The 21,741-nt window shown below is 48.6% G+C and overlaps 1 protein-coding gene across 5 annotated transcripts in view; it reads left to right on the plus strand.

The window, feature by feature from the left end:
• Positions 1–6,401: 6,401 nt before the first annotated feature.
• IDE (insulin degrading enzyme) overlaps positions 6,402–21,741 on the plus strand; it is a 75,117-nt gene continuing 59,777 nt past the window's right edge. Inside the window, exons 1-4 of one of the 5 annotated variants that reach the window (XM_066600999.1) lie at positions 6,402–6,480; positions 15,562–15,746; positions 17,549–17,756; positions 19,820–19,989. In XM_066600999.1, the coding sequence (XP_066457096.1) occupies positions 15,587–15,746; positions 17,549–17,756; positions 19,820–19,989 (538 nt within the window). In that variant the 5' untranslated portion in view covers positions 6,402–6,480; positions 15,562–15,586. Of the gene's footprint in view, positions 6,481–6,685; positions 6,879–14,151; positions 14,175–15,561; positions 15,747–17,548; positions 17,757–19,819; positions 19,990–21,741 lie in introns of those variants that run through there. The other 4 variants (XM_066600996.1, XM_066600998.1, XM_066600995.1 and 1 more) reach the window with 4 other exon arrangements.

The following is a 21,741-nucleotide window of genomic DNA, read 5'->3' on the forward strand; positions in this document are numbered from 1 at the left end:
ACTGAAAGGGAGGAGACACAGATTAGATATTAGAAAAAATTTTCTAACAGTGAGGCCGGCTTCAGAATGGCGAGGGCGATATCAGGCCATGATTCACGACGGGATATCGCCCTCGCAATCATTCTGAAAACCCCTGGATGCAAAGCGTTATCACATGGATACAGCCACGCATCCCTGCGGGGTTGAAGGAATCCCCCGGTGTGGCTGTCACAGCCGTGGCGGGGAATTGCAATCTTCTCCCATTGTCTTCATTGGGGTTGGTACTGCTGCCACCAGCCCCGTTAAAAACAATGAGCGATATCGCAAGAAGATAGGACATACTGCAATTTTTTTTTTCCCCACTCAGCATCGCAGGAGTGAAAACATTGCAAATGAGAATGAGAATGAAACCGCTGAAAATCACTGGTTTCATAATTATGCATTTTCACTCACTCTCGCATCGCACAAAGATCATGCAATTTTCTCACCAGTGTAAAGCCGGCCTGAGGGTGATCAATGAATGGAACAGGTTACCACGGGAGGTGGTGAGTTCTCCTTCAATGGAAGTGTTCAAACAAAGGCTGGACAAATATCTGTCTGGGATGATGTAGTGAATCCTGCACTGAGCAGGGGGTTGGACCCGATGACCCTGGAGGTCCCTTCCAACTCTACCAGTCTATGATTCAATATAGAGCATATTTCAACAGCGTTGGTTCAGTGTCAGGGCAGGCTGGAATGCTCTGATGCCTATACAGTGCTTGTCCTATGCATGGTTCCCTTTAAACGTATATGCCCATTGCTTGTGTTGTGCATGCCCAAAAAATAAATGACACAAAAACACGGTCTGTTTTATATGTTTTACTAAAAAAAAAACACAACTTTTTAGAACTCTACCACTTTAAGGCCCAATGTCCACTTGCACGGACGGACCCCACTACTGAATCCCGCAGTGGTATTCGTGCTCCTGCCGACATGGGAAGAAAAAAACTGTTTCTTACCTCTCTGGATCCAGAGCAGATCCCCTCCATCACAGCCGGATCTTCTTCCTTCAGTATGCCGGATGTGTCGGGGTGTGCCAGCTGATTCGCCAGGCACATGCGCAGTGCTTTTTTTTTCTTTCAAATCTCCTGCCTTTCTGCGGCCCATCCACACTGACAGCTGCGGGCGGTCCGCACATCGGACGGCTTCCATTGACTAGTGATCTGCAAATCAAATCCCCCCGTGGACATTGCGCCTAATGCATCCCTATGGGCGGATTGATTTGCGGATCAGATATGAAACCACCCTAAGGACTCCTGCAGACAACCGTGACATCTTAATGCCCGGTAGTACGTGACATAATTGCACACTGAATGGAGCGCTATCACATCCTCTCACGGGCGGGCCCGTACTCCTCACTGAACTTTTTTCTCCTGCTGGGCCCGTTCACATCTGTGCCGGACTAACCCCTGCCATGTTTGAACAGACAGGGCAGCCTACTCAGTCCCAGGTGTAATCATACTAGTGCGCAATTTTGTGCAGATAACGTGCGCATTTGCGTACCCCCATAGACCCCCATAGACTGCTATAGCGCACACAAATATAAAGCATGTTGCATCTTTTTTCACCCGTTAGCCATTCAGCTGCTTTTGCAACGTTAGGGCATCCACTGAGACCCCCAACGATCCTGAGAACAGGGATCCCATGACCCCCGCTTCTTGTCAATGCAGGCTCGCTGCACCAACAGTGATGCAGATTGAATGAAGAGGCGGTTGCACATGCATGGCGCAGCTCCATTCATTTCAATGGGGCTGATGGAAACAGAAGCGCTCCGCTATCCCTGGCAGTCCCACTGAAAATGGAGCGGCACTACACATACTCAACTGCCACGCCATTCAGTCTCCTCACTGTGCGGGGTGCAGTAAGGAGAGGGGGACACAGAAACCCCATTCTAGGAATCAGTGGGGGTCTCAGCAGTGAGACTTCCACAGATCAGACTTTTATCACCTATCCTATGGATAGTTAAACGTGGAGAAAAGTCTGAGGACCAAAAAGGTATCCAAAAATAAAAAGGCGGAGCTTCTTTGAACAAACAAGAGCAGGGCTATTTTAGCGCGGACGACCCACAGTGCATCTGTATAGATCTGCGCGGACTAAGCATCAAATCATGATCGTCCGCAAGAATTTTGAATTCATTTCCGCGATGAATCGCAGGTCCTGCGCGGTGGGCATCTGCTTGCGGAATCTGCCACAGTTGTGTGCAGGAAGCCTTAAAATATTCGTAGGCCCATCCACCACGTCCGGGTACCCAGCTCTACAGACACCGCTCCTTGGGCTAAAAAGCCTCCACGTGAATGGGAAAGCTGGATAGCTAGCTGTGTACCAGTACTGAGCCTGCTGGGAATATGCAGAGCAGCACTCCTGCAGGCAGTCACTCCGATACACATGCATCTCCCAAAAATAAATTGTGAAGGTCAAATTTATCAAATTGTGCGTTAAGAATCCTGCATTTTTATGCAGTTAGTATAAACAACATCTGCAGGTATTAAATGTGCTCAAGCATGTGTTACCGTAGGAGTTAGGTCAGCGACACTGCAGCCTCATGCAAACGGGCAGATTCTTGCTGCAGAATTCGGAGCTGGCGTTCGCCTCCAGATTCTGCAGCATTAACCCTCTGTAGCATACTATCGAAAAATGATTCTCCATACATACGAACGGAAACCAATTGCGGTTTCCGCTTGCGGATGAAAAATCGCAGCATGCTCTACTGTACTGCAGTCCTCGCACAGACGGCTTCCACTGAAGTTAATAGAAACTATTCAACCACCGGTCCATCCACAAGTGACATTGCAGACAGGCTGCGGATTCTGTGGGAAAAGCAGAAGTTTAAAAAAAAATCTGTATTGCGCATATCTGACGGCAAGCGGTGCGGGCCATCCGCAGTACAGGTGAAATGAAAAGTAACCAGAGACGCACAGACGCAGCTGCGGCCAGGGCCGGATTCTGCTGTGGGCTCCAACCCACCCGTGTGCATGCAACCTTTACAACGTGCCTCTCAGCTGGGGAGGGGAGAGGAGGTGCTGTTTTGTGGCCATTTTTTTGTAGTAATGATAAAAGCCCTTTAATACGTGTATATTACAGGGTTGATAATACAGACACGCTGCTAGATGAGCAGAACTTGTCTAAAAAGTTAGTATCCATTTAAATAATTGAGGTAATTGACATTAATGTTTCTTTATTTTGTTAATATATAATACAGGCACGCCCCTTTAAGAGGCAATCAAGTAAATTACCAGTCATGTCTTCTCTATATATTGGATGACATATCCACCCTCAGTCACTGCCCTTATTCCCACAAGGATGGGAGCAAAGCTGAACAAGAGGTAATGGAGCGGTTACACGGAAATCCATGATAATGCTGCAGGACAGAGCTCCGGTAGCAAGAAAATAACACCGGATGCAGAAGCTGGGAAAATGTCCTACGTCCATAAAGTATAATATATTAGGTTTCATGCAATTGTTGGATTTCTTTACAATTGTGAGATCGCAGACATCGCATGACCATGTACCGCACTGTCTGCCTTTGTCGCAATACATCACAAGCGGTTTCATAGACATACATGCCCACTTATAATATGGATCTCAAGGGGGTTGCCCAAGACTATTACTATTGATGCCCTATCATCTGGTTAGGTCATCAACAGTTGATTAGAAGGGGTCCGCTGCTTGGGATCGCTGTCGATCAGCTGATCATAGGGACAGTGCTGGAAGCAGGTCCATTGTGTGGTGACCCAATTTGGTGCCACAGGCACAGCTCTATTGCGATGTGTCTGCAGTACCAAACTAGGTGGCTGCAATATTGACAGTGCTACCTGCTTTCCGCGCTGTCCCCACTGACAGCGGACCTAGTGATCAGCAGGGATCCCTAGTGGCGGACCCCCGCCAATCAACTATTGAACTATCCTGAGAAGAGGTCATCAATAAAAAAAAAATCCCGGACAACCCCTTTAAATTTTGGCTAGATTGCACCTATGTGAAAACGGCCATAGAGCAAATGCAAATCTAAGACTTCATTTGCATATGCACTTGTATTTCCATTATTCGGTTCCGTCACGGGAACCAAACAGGCCTTATTCAGGAGTTTGAGACTGACCACTCAGACCCAATAAAGTGTGTTCACAAGTGTTTTTTTTTTTTTTTTTTTGCAGGTCCAATTCTGGTGCGATTCTTGGAACAGAATCGCCCATTCAAGTCACTGATTGCCCTTGCAAGGCATGCAGGTACGCTCCATTTTACGGCTGCATCAGAATCCTGGCACGGGTCTCCCATGCCAGGGGGAGCCGGTGCTCAACTGTTGGATAACAGCCTGGTACTTGCTCAAACAGTTGGGATCAGAGAAACATCAGATTCCCGCTGTTTAACTCTTTACATGCCGTGGGCAATGCAACTGTAGCATGTAAAAGGCTGACCGAAGAAGGGAGCTTCCTCTGTCGCCCATTGGACCGCCACAATGTAATCGAAGGGTCTTGATGGCATGCTATGGCACCCGGAGGCTTAAATATGGCCTGATGCCCACAGCCGGGTCAGATTCCGCCTGCGAAATCAGACACTGCGCCTCCAAGACCCTATACTCTCCTCTCCGGATCCGCCACGAGTGTCTCGCCCGGCTGTGACGCAGATTCTCGCAGTACTTAACTTTGGAAGTACCGCGGGATGGACGGCTTTCATTGACTGCAATGGAACCCGTCCGCGCAATTTTCTGCACAGAATAGAACCTGCCGCGATTCTCCCCCGCGAGCGGAAAATTGTTGCTTTCCACTCATGGGCGGGGGAGAATCGTTTACCACAGCAAGTCTATGGACTGACGTTACTGAGGAATTTGTGGCGGGTGTCTGACCACGAATTCCGCAGCGATAATCCCTCCGTGGGCCTTCGGCCTTAGAATACTGGAGTATTGCAGTATATTATAAGAATAATAGAAGATTGTGAGATTCAAGTCCTTTAATGGGGGCAAAAGCAAAAATAGACCTGGCATCGGCGCATTCATAATGACCCAGAGGAAAAAAGTTAGTTCATTTAACGCAGGTAGCGCATGTCATGGAGAGAGACTACAAAAAAATAGCTAATTTTGCGTATCGCGCCTTACAAAAAAAAAAACACATAGAAAGCAATCAAAACATCCTACGGATCAACAAATAGTGACATTAAGGCCGGCTGCATGCGGCTGTGACGGGCTCCACCGTGGAATATTCCACGGCGAAGCCCGTCACGGCGCCCCCCAGAGACCCCATACTTACCAGCGGATCCGGCGTCCTACGTCCCGCATGACGCTTTGGCGCGACGTGCTGCAGCGTCATGTGACACGCTGGCCACATCACACGACATGCCCACAGCGTCACATGACGCGGCCGACCGTGTCATATGACGCAGTAGGCGGGGAAGCGGTCTCACGCTATCTTCCACTGTGCTACAGCGGAAGATAGCGTGACGGACAGCTTCCATTGACTGCAATGGAAGCCGGCTGTGCGTACACCCGCGGCAAATAGAGCATACCGCGGGTGAGGACGGGAGATTTCACGGTGCGGAATTCCGCGATGGAATTCCGCACCGTAAGCGTTGTGCTATTAGGTTTAATAGAACCTAATGGCTGCGGGCAACGCGGCGGAAATCCGTCCGTGGGAAGGAGGCCTTAAAAGTACAACGCGCCCCACAAAAAATCCCCCTCATACAACAGTGTTGACAAAAAAAAAGTTAGGGGTGTTTGAATTCAGTGATTAAAAAAAAATAAAGTATGAAAAAATTGCAAAAACATAAAGAAAACTCAAAACCTAAATCTGGTATTGGCGCAATCATAGCGGCCTGCAGAATTAATTTATTTAAAAAAAAACACAACAACAAAAATGCCAGAATTTGCAGATTTTGTTAATCTTGCCTCTAGAAAGAAAATTGACTAAAAACCGATCAAAAAGCAAATTCTTCCCAAAAAGTGGATAAAGTAAGACTAGAGTTCATCCTGTGAAAAAACAACCCTCATCGCGCTCCGTCAACGGACAAATACAAATATTATGGCTCTTGGAACGCGGCGACACGAAAGCGAAAAAAAGGGGGGGGGGTTGTACATGAATGGCAAAGCGTATAAACTTGGAATCGCGCGACATGAGAATAACGCATCACACTGTTTATTTTGGCGCGCCATAAAAATGAAATACAATAAACGTAATTAGCGAATACGCGTCGTCCCGCCATTAACCAGCCCTCATACGGCTGCAAAATTATAAAGGGGGCGCCTCTAGAAATGCAAGAAAAAACATGAAAAATGAGTTGGTCGTCAAGGTGCCAACAAGCCTGCCACTAAGGGGTTAAGGCACAGCTAGAGACATGGCATCTGGCAGCCCGGTGATAACCCTGCTGGCAGCTACATGACTAATCACCCAGACAAGTCCTCCCCCTCCCGCTTCTTATAAGAGACATGGGCGAGGAGGAACCGCCATCCTTGTAGCCTCCCGGGTCTGCCATCTCCCGGTAAGCCGTGGTAGAGCAGGCCGCTGGGTTAGGCCTCAGTCCTCGGGGGTCTCCTGGCGCGCTCCCGTTGGATTACCTCAGCCGCGCGGGCTGAGTGTTACGACAGGCCGGGGCTTCGGGGGGCACGAAGAGGTGGGCCTCCATGTTACACGCTGGAGGCGGCCCTGTGAGGTGTTTGGAGGCGGGTAGTGGCCGGCTCCGTAGTTAGTATTGGGTGCCGGGAGGAGGGAGTTGTGCTCCACAGGCCGCTCCCTCCTCTTGTTGCGGCGCCGGGCCATGTTGCAGGGCTCTCGCCGCTTCCTCCTCGCCAGCTGCCTTTGGGGGTCCCGATCACTCAGCCGGGTAAGAGGGTGGAAGAGCGCCGTCCCGTGCGTCCTGCAGCCGCCATTCTCTGCCCGGTATGTTCTGGATGACGGACACTGGGAAGTAGTGAGTCAGCAGTCATGTTGTATAGAGCTCGCCCCCCGTTATAGGGTGTTATAGAGAGCCTATTATAGGACCCCCCCCCCCCCCATTATGGGGGTGTTATAGACCCCGCTCCTAGCCCCACATTATAGGGGTGGTATAGTGCCCCCTAGCACCCCGTTATAGGGTGTTATAGAATTCCCCCCCCCCCCCCCCCTTCCCCGAGCTCCTCGTAGAACGTATAGCCGCGTGTTATTCTATAGGGTCAGTGCAGGCAGAACACTGTCTCCACTTAGTTTTTCGTAAGCGCGGTTTCTGCCATTGCAACCGTGAGTGGTAACAGAGATGCCCGCCTGTAGGGAGTACCAGGTCCCTCTTCCTACGGCGGAAGCAGTCTGTGCGGACGGGGGTCCTACATTGACTGCTTCGGGAATTCTGAAAAACTGAACAACTTGTTCCTCCGCCTCGTAGAATGACCCCCGATTCTCCTAATGTCTGGGGGTGTTTAAGACGCCGCGGTACGCCTCTAATCACTCCACAGACCACGCCATTGATTAGATGTGCTGACTCTACAGGTGGGCTTACACGGGACCACTGCCCGCTATCGCTCTGTGCTTTCACGCAGGAGCGCTAGCCGTTCAGAGAAGGAGGCGCTGCGGATCTAATCCGTTTGCCAAACTCCGTTCACTGTGAGCCCGTCGTCAGTCGGTAGACGAGCCCGCCGCCGGCCCGGAGACGAACATGTCTTTTACTCGGGCCGATAGCCACTTGGTTTTTAGGTGAGCTCAGTGACTCCGACAGGCGAGCGACTTCTCGCTCCGTGCTTGTGTGTACATGGGCGGCTAGTGCCCTAAATAACGGTTTCCGGAGGTTATTTGGGCATTTTGTAATGGTACCTTGTGTCAAGGAAATGCAAAATTCATTCTAATGGTGATCCGCGCCAGAGTCGCTGTGCGCCACGGATCTTATAATCTGCTTGCTGGAAAAAAAATACTGCATGACGCCAATTCTGTACAGGCCGCGGCTCGCTGACATTGGCCGTTCGGTACAGGCCGCGGCTCGCTGACATTGGCCGTTCGGTACAGGCCGCGGCTCGCTGACATTGGCCGTTCGGTACAGGCCGCGGCTCGCTGACATTGGCCGTTCGGTACAGGCCGCGGCTCGCTGACATTGGCCGTTCGGTACAGGCCGCGGCTCGCTGACATTGGCCGTTCGGTACAGGCCGCGGCTCGCTGACATTGGCCGTTCGGTACAGGCCGCGGCTCGCTGACATTGGCCGTTCGGTACAGGCCGCGGCTCGCTGACATTGGCCGTTCGGTACGGGCCGCGGCTCGCTGACATTGGCGGTTCGGTACGGGCCGCGGCTCGCTGACATTGGCCGTTCGGTACGGGCCGCGGCTCGCTGACATTGGCCGTTCGGTACGGGCCGCGGCTCGCTGACATTGGCCGTTCGGTACGGGCCGCGGCTCGCTGACATTGGCCGTTCGGTACGGGCCGCGGCTCGCTGACATTGGCCGTTCGGTACGGGCCGCGGCTCGGCGACATTGGCCGTTCGGTACAGGCTGCGGCTCGCGCCATTGGCGTTCTTTTTTTATTTCCTTTTAAATGGTATATACGGTAAAACGGAATCTAAATGGAAACAGTATTTTTTTGGCAGATCTGTTACATAAACGGACAGTTTCTACTAGTTTGCCTCTGTTGCATCGGCTTTCGGCACAGCCCCGTTATCTCTCTAACCTTCTGCACACGCACGCTCATTTACAAACAGACCTGTTGACGCCCCTCAGAGGCGCGAGTAGTTCAGTTCCGTCACCCCGTGGACTAGAATCAAAATCGAACTCCTTTTTTAAAAAACAAATGCTTCTTTTTTATTTCTGCTAAAAACTAGAAATCCAACGGAATTAAAGCCCCTAAATTCCTGTTGCAGTGACTGGGCTTCAGGCCGCCTTCACACGAGCTACAAAATCATCACTGCAAAATGCACGTATCTAAAGTGCGACCGTTCTCTTACCATTTTGTAGTTCCTCTGATGGAAATCCGAAACAGTGATGCTAACAACCCCGGGCTTCGCTGATCTAAGGCTTATTCACACAGCCATAAGTCTAATTTATAGACCGAGCCCGTATGCACAAGTCGTGTTTTTGTTTTTTTTTGCCTAACACATCTATTTTCTGTGAACGGGGGGGGGGGGTAATTGGATTTAGCAAATCCGTGCGGGTGTCCCGCATGAGTGATCTGCGCCCATAGGGATGCATTGGACATCTGCAGGTAAGCAAATACCTGCGGATGTCCTTTTTTCCCTGACGCATGGATCGCACATGCGGGAAATCACCTGCAGCGTGCTCCATTTTCTGCGGGTTTCCCGCACGCTTCCATTGACGCCTATGGAAGCCGTCTGTATCCGTGGCGCACCCGCAGCTGAATTTCTGCTTTGCCGCGGGAGAGCAGGAGTTAAAAAAAAAAAAGTGCACGGCGCATGCGCGCAGCACGCTGGCGGGCCGAGCACATCCACCGGGCCGAAGAAAGAAGATCCGCAGCGTCCGGACAGGTGAGTAAATCTTATTTTCAGACCTCATGTCCGCAGGAAAGGAGGGACCTGTTGCGGGATTCTGCATGGAGAATCCGCGTGGGCCTGAATTTCCTAGTGGACATGAGGCCTTAATCCGCAGCAGCACTGATGCAGACTGACTTCAGAAATCGCAACACTAAGGCCTCATGTCCACGGGGAAAATCAGATCCGCTGCAGATTCTCCATGGAGAATCTGCAGCGGGTCCCTCCTGCCCCGCGGACATGAGCGCTGAAAAGGAGAATAAATAAGAATTAACTCCCCTCCCATCCGCTCCGTTTCTTCTCTTCGCCGCGGCGTCATCTTCTCTCGTCGCGGCCGGATCTTCTTTCTTCGGCTCGGCGGATGTGCATGATGACGTCGGTGACGTGCCCCGCGCATGCGCCGGGCCGAAGCAAAATGATCCGGCCGCGACTGAGAGAAGATGGCGCCGCGCCGAAGAGAAGAACCGGAGCGTGTGAGTAAAATATGATTTTTGTCTCCCGCGGATCCGGATGGCTTCCATAGGCTTCAATAGAAGCCCGCGGGAGCCGTCCCCGCAGGAGACCCGCATGAAAATGGAGCATGGTCCAGATTTTTCCATGCTCCATTTTTTTTAAAATCACTTTTATTGACCATCCGCGGGTATTTATCTACCCCGCGGGTGGTCAATGCATCCCTATGGGGTGCGGATCCGCGCGCGGGAGAAGAGTTAAAATCCGCTGCAGATTTTAATTCTTATTTTGCCCGTGGACATGAGCCCTTAAAGTATTTCACAACTGTTGGAATCAAACTTTTAGCAATAGGCTCTCTGTAGCGCTTCTGAGCCAATCCGCTTCCTCCACCGGCCATCATGTGACTCGGCTCTGGCACTTTGCCCCGTTCTGCTGACGCTGCTATCCTCAGCCAGCCTTGTAATGTCTGGCTGGATTATTATTGATCACATTTGCAGATAGGACTGGAAGAAGTGCAAGCACTTAAGCCAGCGCTGAGGGTTGTGGCCACGGCGGGAGGGATGCAGCGATGTGGAAACTAACAGGGAGCTGTGAAAGAAGGCAGGAAGCTTGGGCTGCCTGTCACCAGGAGAAAGATGACAGCACTCAGTAGCTGTTGCAGGGTGACAGCGCGCACTGCACTCCTGGTACTGCAGTGAACGTTCAGTATGTGGAGTTGAGAGGACGCCATTATTTGTAGACTGAAATGACCTGTTGCTCCGCTGCTGAGTCTGAGTCAAAATCCACACCAATGTTGTGTGAATGCACCCTTAACCCTTTCCAGTCCAATGTCGGGCCTGCCCCGACATCATCATTTTCCTCCACAGCTCCGATGTCGGGGCAGGCCCGACACTGCAGTGCAGGAGTGGATCTGCACCCGATCGTCAGGCACATCGGGTGCAGATGCACTCCTTTACTGGTCGTCATCGAGGACCCCCGAGGAGAAGGCAGAAAGGGTTTTTAACCCTTTCTGCCCACTTCTTTATACATTACATAGCGCTCAATTAGCGCTATGCAATGCATAGATTCCGGCCGGCGATCATGTGACCGCCGGTGTTACCTGACCCCCGGCGGTCACATGAACGCCGAGCCGGGAGCCTGCACCGTGCAAGGACCTGCTTACCTGACCAGCGTCTTGTGCATTCTCCTTCTGTCTCCCGACCCGGCGATCATGTGACCGCCAGGTGTCACCTGACCCCAGCGGTCACATGATCGCCGAGTCGGGAGGCAGAAGGAGAATGCACAAGACGCCGGTCAGGTAAGCAGGTCTCTCCCTGCACCCTCCTGAACTCTGTCAGATCAGGAGGGTGCAGGGAAAATGTATTTTTTCTCACCCATTCTCCCAGCTCCAATTTATTTGGAGCTAGGGAGAATGGGTGAGAAAAAATAAATGGATTGGAAAGGGTTAAGGCCTCCTTCACACGGGCGACGCTGCATCGCCGCGAGAAAATCGCAGCCATATCTCATCACTGCACAGTGCGATATCGCTGCGCCTTCTCACGGCAATACCGCAATTTTATAGCGCTACAAAGTTGCATGTGATGCTACAAAGTATAAGCCCTACCCCGAAAATAAGCTGTAACTAAAGGAAAAAAGGTATACATCACCTTAGACGCGCGGTCAGCCTGTCCACCGCTTCCCCCAGGTCCCGGCACTGACCTTCTGGCCAGGGATTGAAAAATCCCCGGCTGCTGGAAGCGCTGGCTGTGATTGGCTGCCGCTTAGTCGTTAGATGCAATATTGCAGTGTGACGCTGTGATCGTCATGGCGTCCAGTAGGTCTGGCCATTGGATCTTATTGCAGGATAGAGGACTACTTCTAGGTTTCACTTAGACAGGTATATGTGCGCTCCGTAATACAGAGAGCTGTAACCCCATGGATTTGCATTTGGGGTATTCAGACATGCGGTTTTCATGCATGTATATACGTGTTTGTGTGGTGGGGGTGGGGGGAGGCATGTCTTATTTTGGGCCTTCTTACAGATTATAGTCCACTAAAGTCAATGGGATGGCATGAATATGTAGGCATAAGCACACACAAAAAGCATAATACACCAGGCATACAGAGTTTAGGTTCATGGACCGAAATGGCATACGCCTGTGGGAATGAGCCCTAAACCCGGTTGGTCCCTGCATGAAGAGAGCAGTTTGGGTATGCGCCCCGCTGCTCCGTTCATTGTATTAGGACTGCTGGAGAGGGCTGAGCTGATTTCGCCACAGACTTTACCCTTTAGGGCTCCTTCACGTGAATGTTTGCACTTTTTCTTGCGCCCCAGTGCTGCGTTTTTGTGGGACAAACTGTTTTGTTTTTTTTCGGTTTGGCTAAAATGCGCGAACAAAATGGAAACTAACCCATTTAAAATCAACGGGTAATCTCTGCGTACTGCACGTGGAAATACGCCCTTGTGAAGGAGCCCTTGGGCCGCTCTCACACCAGCCGCCTTTTATGGCGGCGTCTCAAATGCCGTGCTGATCATGGAACACTCCCATTGATTTCAATGGAGCCTCGCAGACCAGCGCTGTCAAATACTGAACTATCTGTTCAAGAACGGCGCTCGAAATTGCTGTAAAAACAGCATTTAACTGAACGCATGTGTGAGAGCGGCCAACATCTGAAGGAGTGACAATCTGCAGCGTGAATAAATAAAATCCTGTTCGTGACGCTTTTACTGTACATGCTGCAGATTTTCCAACCTGTGTGAACATAATCCTACAATTGTCACCACAAGCCTCGAGTGTCACGGAAGCAGCTGGCATCTCTGTAACGGGTCACATTGTTGTAGATTTGTCAAGGGACATAGCGGGGACCGATAATTAGCTGTAGGACAAGTAATCCCAACATGCAGATCCAGTGGAGCGCACGCTCGGAGCTGCATCGCTGACCTTCGGGAGATTAGGTGACACGTTCCAGCAGCTTGTGTGGCTTCATTTACACTTCCCAGGATGGCCGTTCACTTGGCAATAGAATCTTAGTCATTCTAGCTGGAGAGTGTCGTGCCAACGGCTGCCCACTACTGGGTACCGGTAACAGGAAGACCTGCCTGCTAATATTTCCATTCTAAAGGGGTTTTCACTCAAAAACGCGTTGCATCACTTCTGTGAAAATGCTGTCCTCAGCCACGCGTTTCATGCGCATCAGAGGATCACAAGCGTTTCCCATTGCTTTCAATGGGAAACATCACATCCCACGGCATGAAATGTATTTAAAGGTCTCATTAAAAACGAGCGAGGCGTTCCAACTGAACGCCAAAAGATAGAACAGGCCCTTTTTATTCTGTGCCCTTCCCCTCATGTGAAAGAGTCCATTCACAATAGAGTTCATATTGGTGTGAGTTTTGTATGTCTTGCAATGCGCAAAACTTGCGTGAGATTCTCGCCTAAGACAGAGATCTGTGTTGTAACAAGCCGCGCTCCTGTAGCCCCTGTATACGGGCATCTCTGCTCTGAGACCCCCCTGATGTATACTCTGCTGTAGGACTGTGCCCCCCTTTCCCTGCGGACAATCCTCACGGAAGATCTGTAGCAAAGTGGATGAAATTCTCAAAATTTTGTCCATGCACTGCGGAAAAAAATCCGTACGAAGGGCCCTATTTACACGGGACGATAAGTCTATGCGTGCCGCGATTGAACGGCGAATGAGAATTCGTTGGCTCTTGCTTCGGCCTGTGTGAACAGGCAGTCGTTTATTTAGGGCTCCTGCATACGGGTGGATTTAATGTGCGGAATCCAGGGCCGGCGGCTGCCCTCGCGTTACGCAGCAAATACTGCCCATGGCCTCCTATGGAGAACCGCTGCTTCCTGCACACGAGTGGAAGTCATCGCAGCATGCTCCATTTCTGTGTGGTTTCCGCCTGCACGGCTTCAGTTGAAGTCAATGGAAGCAGCCCTTCTGCAATCATCGCCTAGCGACGATACGGCGTGATCGGTAGTGTGCATGCACGCTGGCCGGTACTCACCGGCCGGGTGCAGGGTTGGATTCCACTGCGGGATCCCACCCGGTCGTGTGCAGGAGGCCTTGATCTTGAGCAGCTATGTAATTTTCTCCATCTTTGGGCCTGCTGACGTACGACTCGCTAGATGGCATCAGACACCTCCCGGGGCACATGATGTATCTTCTCTACACATTTACATAACTGTTGTCAGATCCTGCGGCGTCTCTTCACTTTCACAATCTGGTTGACACTTCTTACAGACAGATGGTAAAGTGCTTTCATGCTCAACCAAGGTGGAGCGATGTCTGTGTACATCAGGTAATGGTGGTGGCGGTGGGGACTTCCTGCGCTGCGGAGGGTTTGATTTGTGGTCTTCCCGTGTAAATGCTTTGATACGTCTGTATTATGTATTAGAAGTTGCTAACTACGATTGGTGCCGGGATTGCAGTCGTCTGTAATGTCAGTCTGTAATGTCAGTCTGTCAAGAGTTATTCTCTTACAGTATGGAGGTGTTCAGAAGTGTTTAACCAATTCCTCTACCTCCTGACCGCCCTCCCCGTACACACTCTCGGCTGAAAGCCCCTTTACACGGGCCGATAAATCGTTCAGATTCCCGCAGAGAATCTAAACTGTCGCTCAGTCCGCATGCTTGCACCGACTGAACGACGAATGATGATGCATTCTCTTATAGTTCGGCATTCAATCGGCCCATGTAAACAGGCAGCTCACGTATGAGCGACTGCCTGTTTACTGTGAATGGATGCGGGCAGTCAGGACTATCCCTGACGAGTTGTCCTGTGTAAATGGGGCCAATTTGGTTATCCACACAGGCGCTCTGGTCAGTGAGGGAGAGAAAAAAAATCACAGTATGTCGTAATTTTGGCCCGCATCAAAACAGGACTTGCTGTGTCCTCTTGTCTGCAGGTATCTGTGTGCCGTTCAAGAACCTTGGCCATGAGGCACATACATTAAAGGGCTTGTACCAAGTTTATAAGTTATCTCCTAACTTGTTGGCTGTCTTTGAGGGACTGGCTTTTTTATTTATTTTTAATTTGTTTACTCCTTTTCAGGATTTTTTTTTTGTATTATCAGGCCATTGATTAGTAAATAAAGGGTCGAAGAACGGCTATTTCTGCAATGTTTTTTCCCTGGTGGGCTAGTGCTGGTTTCTCATTACATCATGGCTTCTGATGCAACTGTTGAACCACAGTAACCCTCTGGAATAAATATTTTTGCAGCAAGCTGATGCTATCATGACCCACGACGAATTCTCCCTGCCTGTCGGCGAGGGCTCGCGGCGTGTTTGTTTTGGGCTCATGATATTATCATGTGATACTTTGGCGCCGTCTCTGATATTGCAGTTAGAGATGAACTATGTTTCTGGCTCACAATCCACGTTCTGCGAAGGATTTCCCTCAAGTCGGAAATAACAGAGAAATGGCCTTAAAAGAACTATCTGTAACCTGATACCTCAGTAAGCTGATCTATCTTGCCTTTCATGGGATGGAGTTGAGCAGTGAAATGAATGATCGGTGCTGGAGGGGAGTCTTAGAGAAAGGGGCACTTTTCTTTAGTAAGATATAGCTGTATTACATAATGTTTTTTGAGCGTCGCTTGTATTGATTTCTGCAGAGCTTGCTGTAACGACTGAGCGCTTTAACATCCTGTATTTGTGTCTGACGTTGTGCACTTCCTTTCTCTGCAGATTTCGGTGTAAAACCTACAGCAACATGAATTCTCTTGCGGTCAAACGAGTTGTCAATGACATCATCAAGTCCCCAGAAGATAAGAGGGAATACCGGGGCGTTGAGCTGGCCAATGGAATAAAAGCAGTACTTATAAGTGACCCCACAACCGACAAGTCCTCCGCAGCTCTGGATGTCTTCATCGGTATTTTTGCATTGCTAATGTTCCATGTCCTACATTGTTCAGAGCCTGGCTTCAGTCTTATGCCTCACCAAACCTGTTGGAGCACAGGACATGCATCTGGGTTGTGATACAAGATATATTACAATCTTATTCGTTAATTTTTGTCTCAAACCTTAGTCCTAAGAACCGTGACTACAGTATTTGTTTACATGGGAGAATGTGGGATGAGGAATGGATACGTTGATCCTTTGGTATGCATTCCTACATGTACTCAAATACTGCATTATAGCCACAGTAAGGCCGCCAGTCCATAGGCGTTGGGTTTTAGTGCCAGCTGATTTCCGCAATGTGAGAACACTTAGTCACCGCGACTTTCCAATTTCCGTGATTTTTATATGCGAGTGGAAAATTGTGGCGATTTCTGCTCATGTACATCGGGCTGAGCTTACCTTAGTTATCCTATGGAAAATGCGTCATGCGTTATCCACCTGCGGATTATTGTTCACGGTGTCATCCGCAGCAATCACCCGTGGACAAGAGGCCTAACGCAATTCTGAACATACAGAGACCTAACTGTTTACATTTGGGTGCATGCAGATCCAAGTAAAATTTTGAAGCTTCATTTGCGTTGCAGATTTTGGTGTGGACCCGCACCATTTGGTGCCGAATTCAACTAATTGGACTTGAATTTTGGTGTGGATTTTCTGTTGAAGAAAAAACACACCAACTCTGCTATATGTGAACATGCCCTTTAAGTGGCCTCACAGGGCTAAAAAAAATTAAAGCCTTTAGGGCTCCTTCACACTGGAAAGGACGATATCTGTCCGTGATTTATGGCCAGATGTCGTTCTCGCCATCCATGTGAAACCCGTAGATGCAAGGCTTTTTCACGTGGAAACAGCATCGCATCACTGCGGGGTGAAGGAATACCCTGCACATAACTTGCATGAGATTCTCTCCCATGTGAATATAGCCTTAAGGTGGCTTTACACGGGACGACTGTTAGGACAGTCTTCCCAATAACTGTTGCTTCTCCCTTTCACACAGGAGCGATAGCCGTTCAGTGAATGGAGGTCTCTTCTGGCCGCCTGCCACCATTTACTGTGAACAAGCAATCATTCATAGACGGATGACTGCCTGTTTACACGGAGCAAGAACTTGCTCATGGCTTTGTTTCAGCAAGCTGAAGCAGCACCTCTGTGTCATCACTAAAGATCTGATCTAGTATTTAACATTATTACTCCAGATGTCTGAAGCGATCTCCTATTGAAACAGACCCAAGTTGCAGACAATCGGTTCTACTTATGAAAAGCTAGGCTGGTTTGCTTTGCTCTTAAAACTATAAAGTGGGACACGTTCCCCCCCACTCCCTAATCACAAAACATTGTAATGCATGTGGGTCCAGGCTTTAAAGGGTTATTCCAAAACTTAAATGCATAGGAGATAAGAGTTTGATCAGTGGGTGTCTGACTGCTGGGACCCCCACCAGTCACCCATTCATCCCACCTGCATGAATGGAATGGAGGTCAGGCATATGTGCTACTACTCCATTCGCCTCTGTGGGATTGTTGCAGTTAGCTGAGAACTTTTACTCAGGTTCTCGTCTCCAATCCCATATAGATGAATACTGCTCCATATGTGTTTGGTTTTGGCTCCATTCACACAGGGGGGATACAGAACCCCATTGACTGACGGGGATTCTATTTGTCGTATCTGCACCGATCAGACACTTATTCCCTACCCTATAAATAAAACCTAAGACAACCCCTTTAATCTGTGCATACTGTGCCCTATACTAAACTCTGCATTCTGTTTCCTGGCAGGGTCCCTCTCTGATCCAGACAACATTTCAGGACTCGCTCACTTCTGTGAGCACATGATGTTTCTGGGCACGAAAAAATACCCTAAAGAGAACGAGTACAGCCAGTTTCTAAGTGAACATGCAGGGAGCTCAAACGCCTTCACCAGCGGAGAACATACAAACTACTACTTCGATGTATCCCATGAACACCTGGAGGGAGCGTTGGACAGGTAAAGCAAATAGGATGTAGTTGTTCTCCCAGAAATCTGCTGGTAGAATGCCGCTGGCAGAAACCGAATCAAACATAATATGCTGGGATTTGTTTTCACTTACTGTCATACTTGTAGTTCACTTGCAGAACAAACCCGATAAATCATGAATTGAAAGAAATAATTAATTTTATGCTCTCATTTGGACATCGTAGACAATCGGGCTCTTACTTTGAGCCAGATTGGAAAGTATCTGAAGAAGCGGCTCCTCTTTGGCTGAGCATTGCCTATACGTACATGACATATTAGCCATTTATTTGCCTAGCTGTTATGCAATGCTCAGTTACCTCAAGTATAAATAGACAAGGCTTTGCTGGGGGTAATAGAAGCAGAGCCTGCTAGAATCAAGTTAGACAGGTCTTCATTTTGTATACAAATGTGCTGCTTTAAATGTCATTCATCACTTTGCATTTTCTCCGCTGGCAGACATGATGAGTATCTCAGCGGCAGTCATATCTCCCACATCACAAAAAATATTAAAGTGACCCTCTGGGCCTGGAGAAATAAAGATGGCCAAACCGCTTCTCTGACTACCTGACGCACAGTAATCTAGAATGTTTTCAGCACATTTCTTCAGTGTCATCACAAGTTCACAAAGCGATAGCAATGAAGAAAAAAATGCATTTTATGAGTTCATAAAAGTCTTTGTATCTGTAATTATGCCTCCCAGATATTTTGGCATCATTCCTACGTTATGTAATGTCCAAGTCTTCAAGTCCTTGCAGTAGAACTTCTTGTAAGAGTTCTCTATTTATGCAGCTACAGATACAGGAAAGTGCATGAGCCATAACCTCAACATGATTTGCTATGCAGTGCTTATTGTGTTATGATTGGAAGCTAGGGGGTGAGGTGAGCTCGTGATCAGCTCCTACTAGACCAAAGTTTGCCATATAAGATGTAATTCTTAATAAATGTGTTTCAGAGGAAGAGGAGCTTAAAGCGTCATCTTGTCTATTGCATATGTATTTTTCTCTGATGCAGTGGATGTACAATTAGGCATACTTAATTGATAGATTAAGTGATTACTCCTCCATACGTATCGGTGGCGTGACACTACATGGCACTCTGACTTGCTCCCACTAATCATGTGGGCAGCACAGGTTAATCAAAACAGGTGTAGTGCCTTTGACTAATGATGCATAGTACATAGAGCACAGTGTACATCAGGCAGTCAGAGAAGCTAGTTTGCCCACTTCTGTGTCTCCAGGCCCGGATGGTTGCTCAAAAGAGAACCTTTTACGTTGGAACAGCACCAGAAGCTAAGTTAGGACTCTTTTACGTAGGCGTTTTTATGTGCACCTGCTAGCGCCGTAAAAAAGCAGGTAAACAGGCGAACAAATCTAACGTTCAGACGACACGGACCCCGGCGCATACAAGCCGAACCCGCAATGCCAATGGGCCTCCCCCTCGCCAGCTTACCTCCTGTCTTCCCGCCTGGCTGTGTGCAATGGGAGGGGCTGGAGCTAAACCACAATACATCACCTAGCAGCCACTGTCTGGTCAGCCGTACTACTCCTTGCAGGTCCCCAGCACACTTGCTTGTAGTTTTCCCCCAGCGCTTCCTGGTCAGGGCTTCAGAAATCCCGCCTCCCAGGAACTATGGCTCTGACTGGTTCTCGAGCACTGCAGGGATTGGCTAAGCCACAGCGCTCGAGAACCAATCAAAGCCAGCGCTTCCTACAGGCACAGGGTTTTTGAATCCCTGACCAAAAAGCACTGGGGGAAAACAAATCCAAGTGTGTCGGGAACCTGCGAGGAGAAATGCGGCTAAGCAGACAGAAAGCGCCTGTTAAATTATTTGTATTTTTTTTAATTAACAAAAAAAAAAGGCAGCGGTTTTTCTCGCTACAATATCTGTCGCCTGTGTGAAACTAGCCTTAGGCTGATGTCGCCCTCTATGAAAATGAGTTTGACCACTTTGCTTTCAGCACTTATGAAGGAGACTTTGATTGCATATCGCCTTCATATATCCTTTTGATTATATAAGCTTATTACTCATGACTTTCTACATTCTTTTCCCTCAGGTTTGCCCAGTTTTTCTTGGGTCCCCTCTTTGATGAAAGCTGTAAGGATCGGGAAGTCAATGCAGTGGATTCTGAGCATGAGAAGAACCTGATGAATGATGCCTGGAGACTTTTCCAGCTAGAGAAAGCTACAGGAGACCCTAAACACCCCTTTCATAAATTTGGAACAGGTGTGCAATATATAACTTTCCTACACAGTCCTGCATATGATGCGTCACAACATTGTCCTTTTTTTTTCTTCTTCTAAAAACCAAATGCATTTGTGTGGTGCTGGAAGATGGTTTCCCTCTACCAGTTCACCGTGGTACATCATTGCAACCAGTTTAGCAAAGGCTTGAGATTCAAACTACTTTCATTCAGAGTTGAAGAGACACGAAAGGGAACCAGGGTTCTGGCGCAATCTTATAGTAGAAGTTGCATGAAAGAGAAGTGATGTTGGTCTTTATAGAAATATACTTTTATCACGAAGCGTTAGGTCATGCATTTTGAGATTTGCAGACCTCTTCAATCGGCATGCCATGTAGTTAGCATCAAAGCCTTGTCAACTCTCAGAGGTATACCCTCTGAGAATCAACAAGACACAAAAAATGCCCTTTGTTTTTGTCGTACATCTAGTGACAATTCCAGTAGTTGCTAACATCACACAACCCCTTCTGCATCTCTGAAGGTTATCAACTTTTTGCCTCTTGTTCAATGTGTTCTGGCAAGGGGAAATGTAGTATTACATGGCGGTCAATCAGATGAATGGCTGTTCTTGTACTCTACAGTTGGCTCAAGTCTGTCAGTCCTGTCACTAAAAGTAGGACTTTCCGCTCCATCTAAGAATTTAAAGGCGGCAGTCAGTATTGGGGTTAAATGGTCCGGATTGGAGTTCTTTGATCCCGGCCTGTAATACAGCTGGTACCTGCTGCATATGGATGGTACTCGGCTCCACACACTTTGCACGTATCAATCATTAAAATATGGCAGATGACACTCGTGGGGTTAAATCTTACAAGTGTAAATTCTGCTAGCTTTTGGGTAAGATGACTTTCCACAGCAACTCTTCTAAAAATGTGACTTTTGTCTTATCTCCAGTGGTGATCGGCGCTCCAGGACTTTCCATGCTTGTGACTGTTACGCTGATGACTGCTACCTTGTGCTTATGTGCATTGTTGGTGCTCTGGTGATCTCACATTTGCACTTGGTGTCGTGATGCCTCGAGAGTGCGCCTCAGAAGTACTTCTGTCTGGTGCTAGTCTAGAATTACACAGTAGCTTCCATAAACTTTTTAATGAGGATTATTCAGCTTTTGATCTGCCGTGACAGGCGGGGATAGTCTCAGGGATCTTTAAATTTTATAACTCCATCTATAAAGTCCCTAATTATACTATTACTGTAGATGCTCACTGAGCACACTTGGCATGCAGGTTTCCTGTTAGACTGTTGTCTGAGTATTCACTTGAAATAGTTGCTAAAGTGGATAAATGACTTTGCTTTTCCATAGCGATGATTGTTTACATGTTCAACTTGGCAGTCACTGACTGCATTGTTGGAATCATTTACACGAGGTGAAATATCAGTCTATTAGTCAGGCCATTCTCGCACATGGGTTCAGTTAAACACTGCTCTGCATTTTACCACAATTTCGAACTGGGTTTTTGATGCATGTCGCAGCGTTTGACAGCACTTTAACGCACCCAATCACTGTGGTTGGTGATGAGGTGCATTAAAAGCATAAACGTAGGAAATAGGATGGACCGTGTTCAAATTTGCTGTGTTAGAAATTCTGCATTCGAGCGCAGGTCTGCGGGGCCTCATTAGAATGAATGGGAGCACTGTATTATGATTAGCGCACCGCTCGGGACGCTGCACTAATCATGGTAGAAAACGGTGGGGGTGAGGTGCTTTGGCAGGTGCGTATTTGAAACTTCTCCCCCAAA

The sequence above is a fragment of the Eleutherodactylus coqui genome, chromosome 4 (genome assembly GCF_035609145.1).
Source record: "Eleutherodactylus coqui strain aEleCoq1 chromosome 4, aEleCoq1.hap1, whole genome shotgun sequence".
NCBI lineage: Eukaryota > Metazoa > Chordata > Amphibia > Anura > Eleutherodactylidae > Eleutherodactylus > Eleutherodactylus coqui.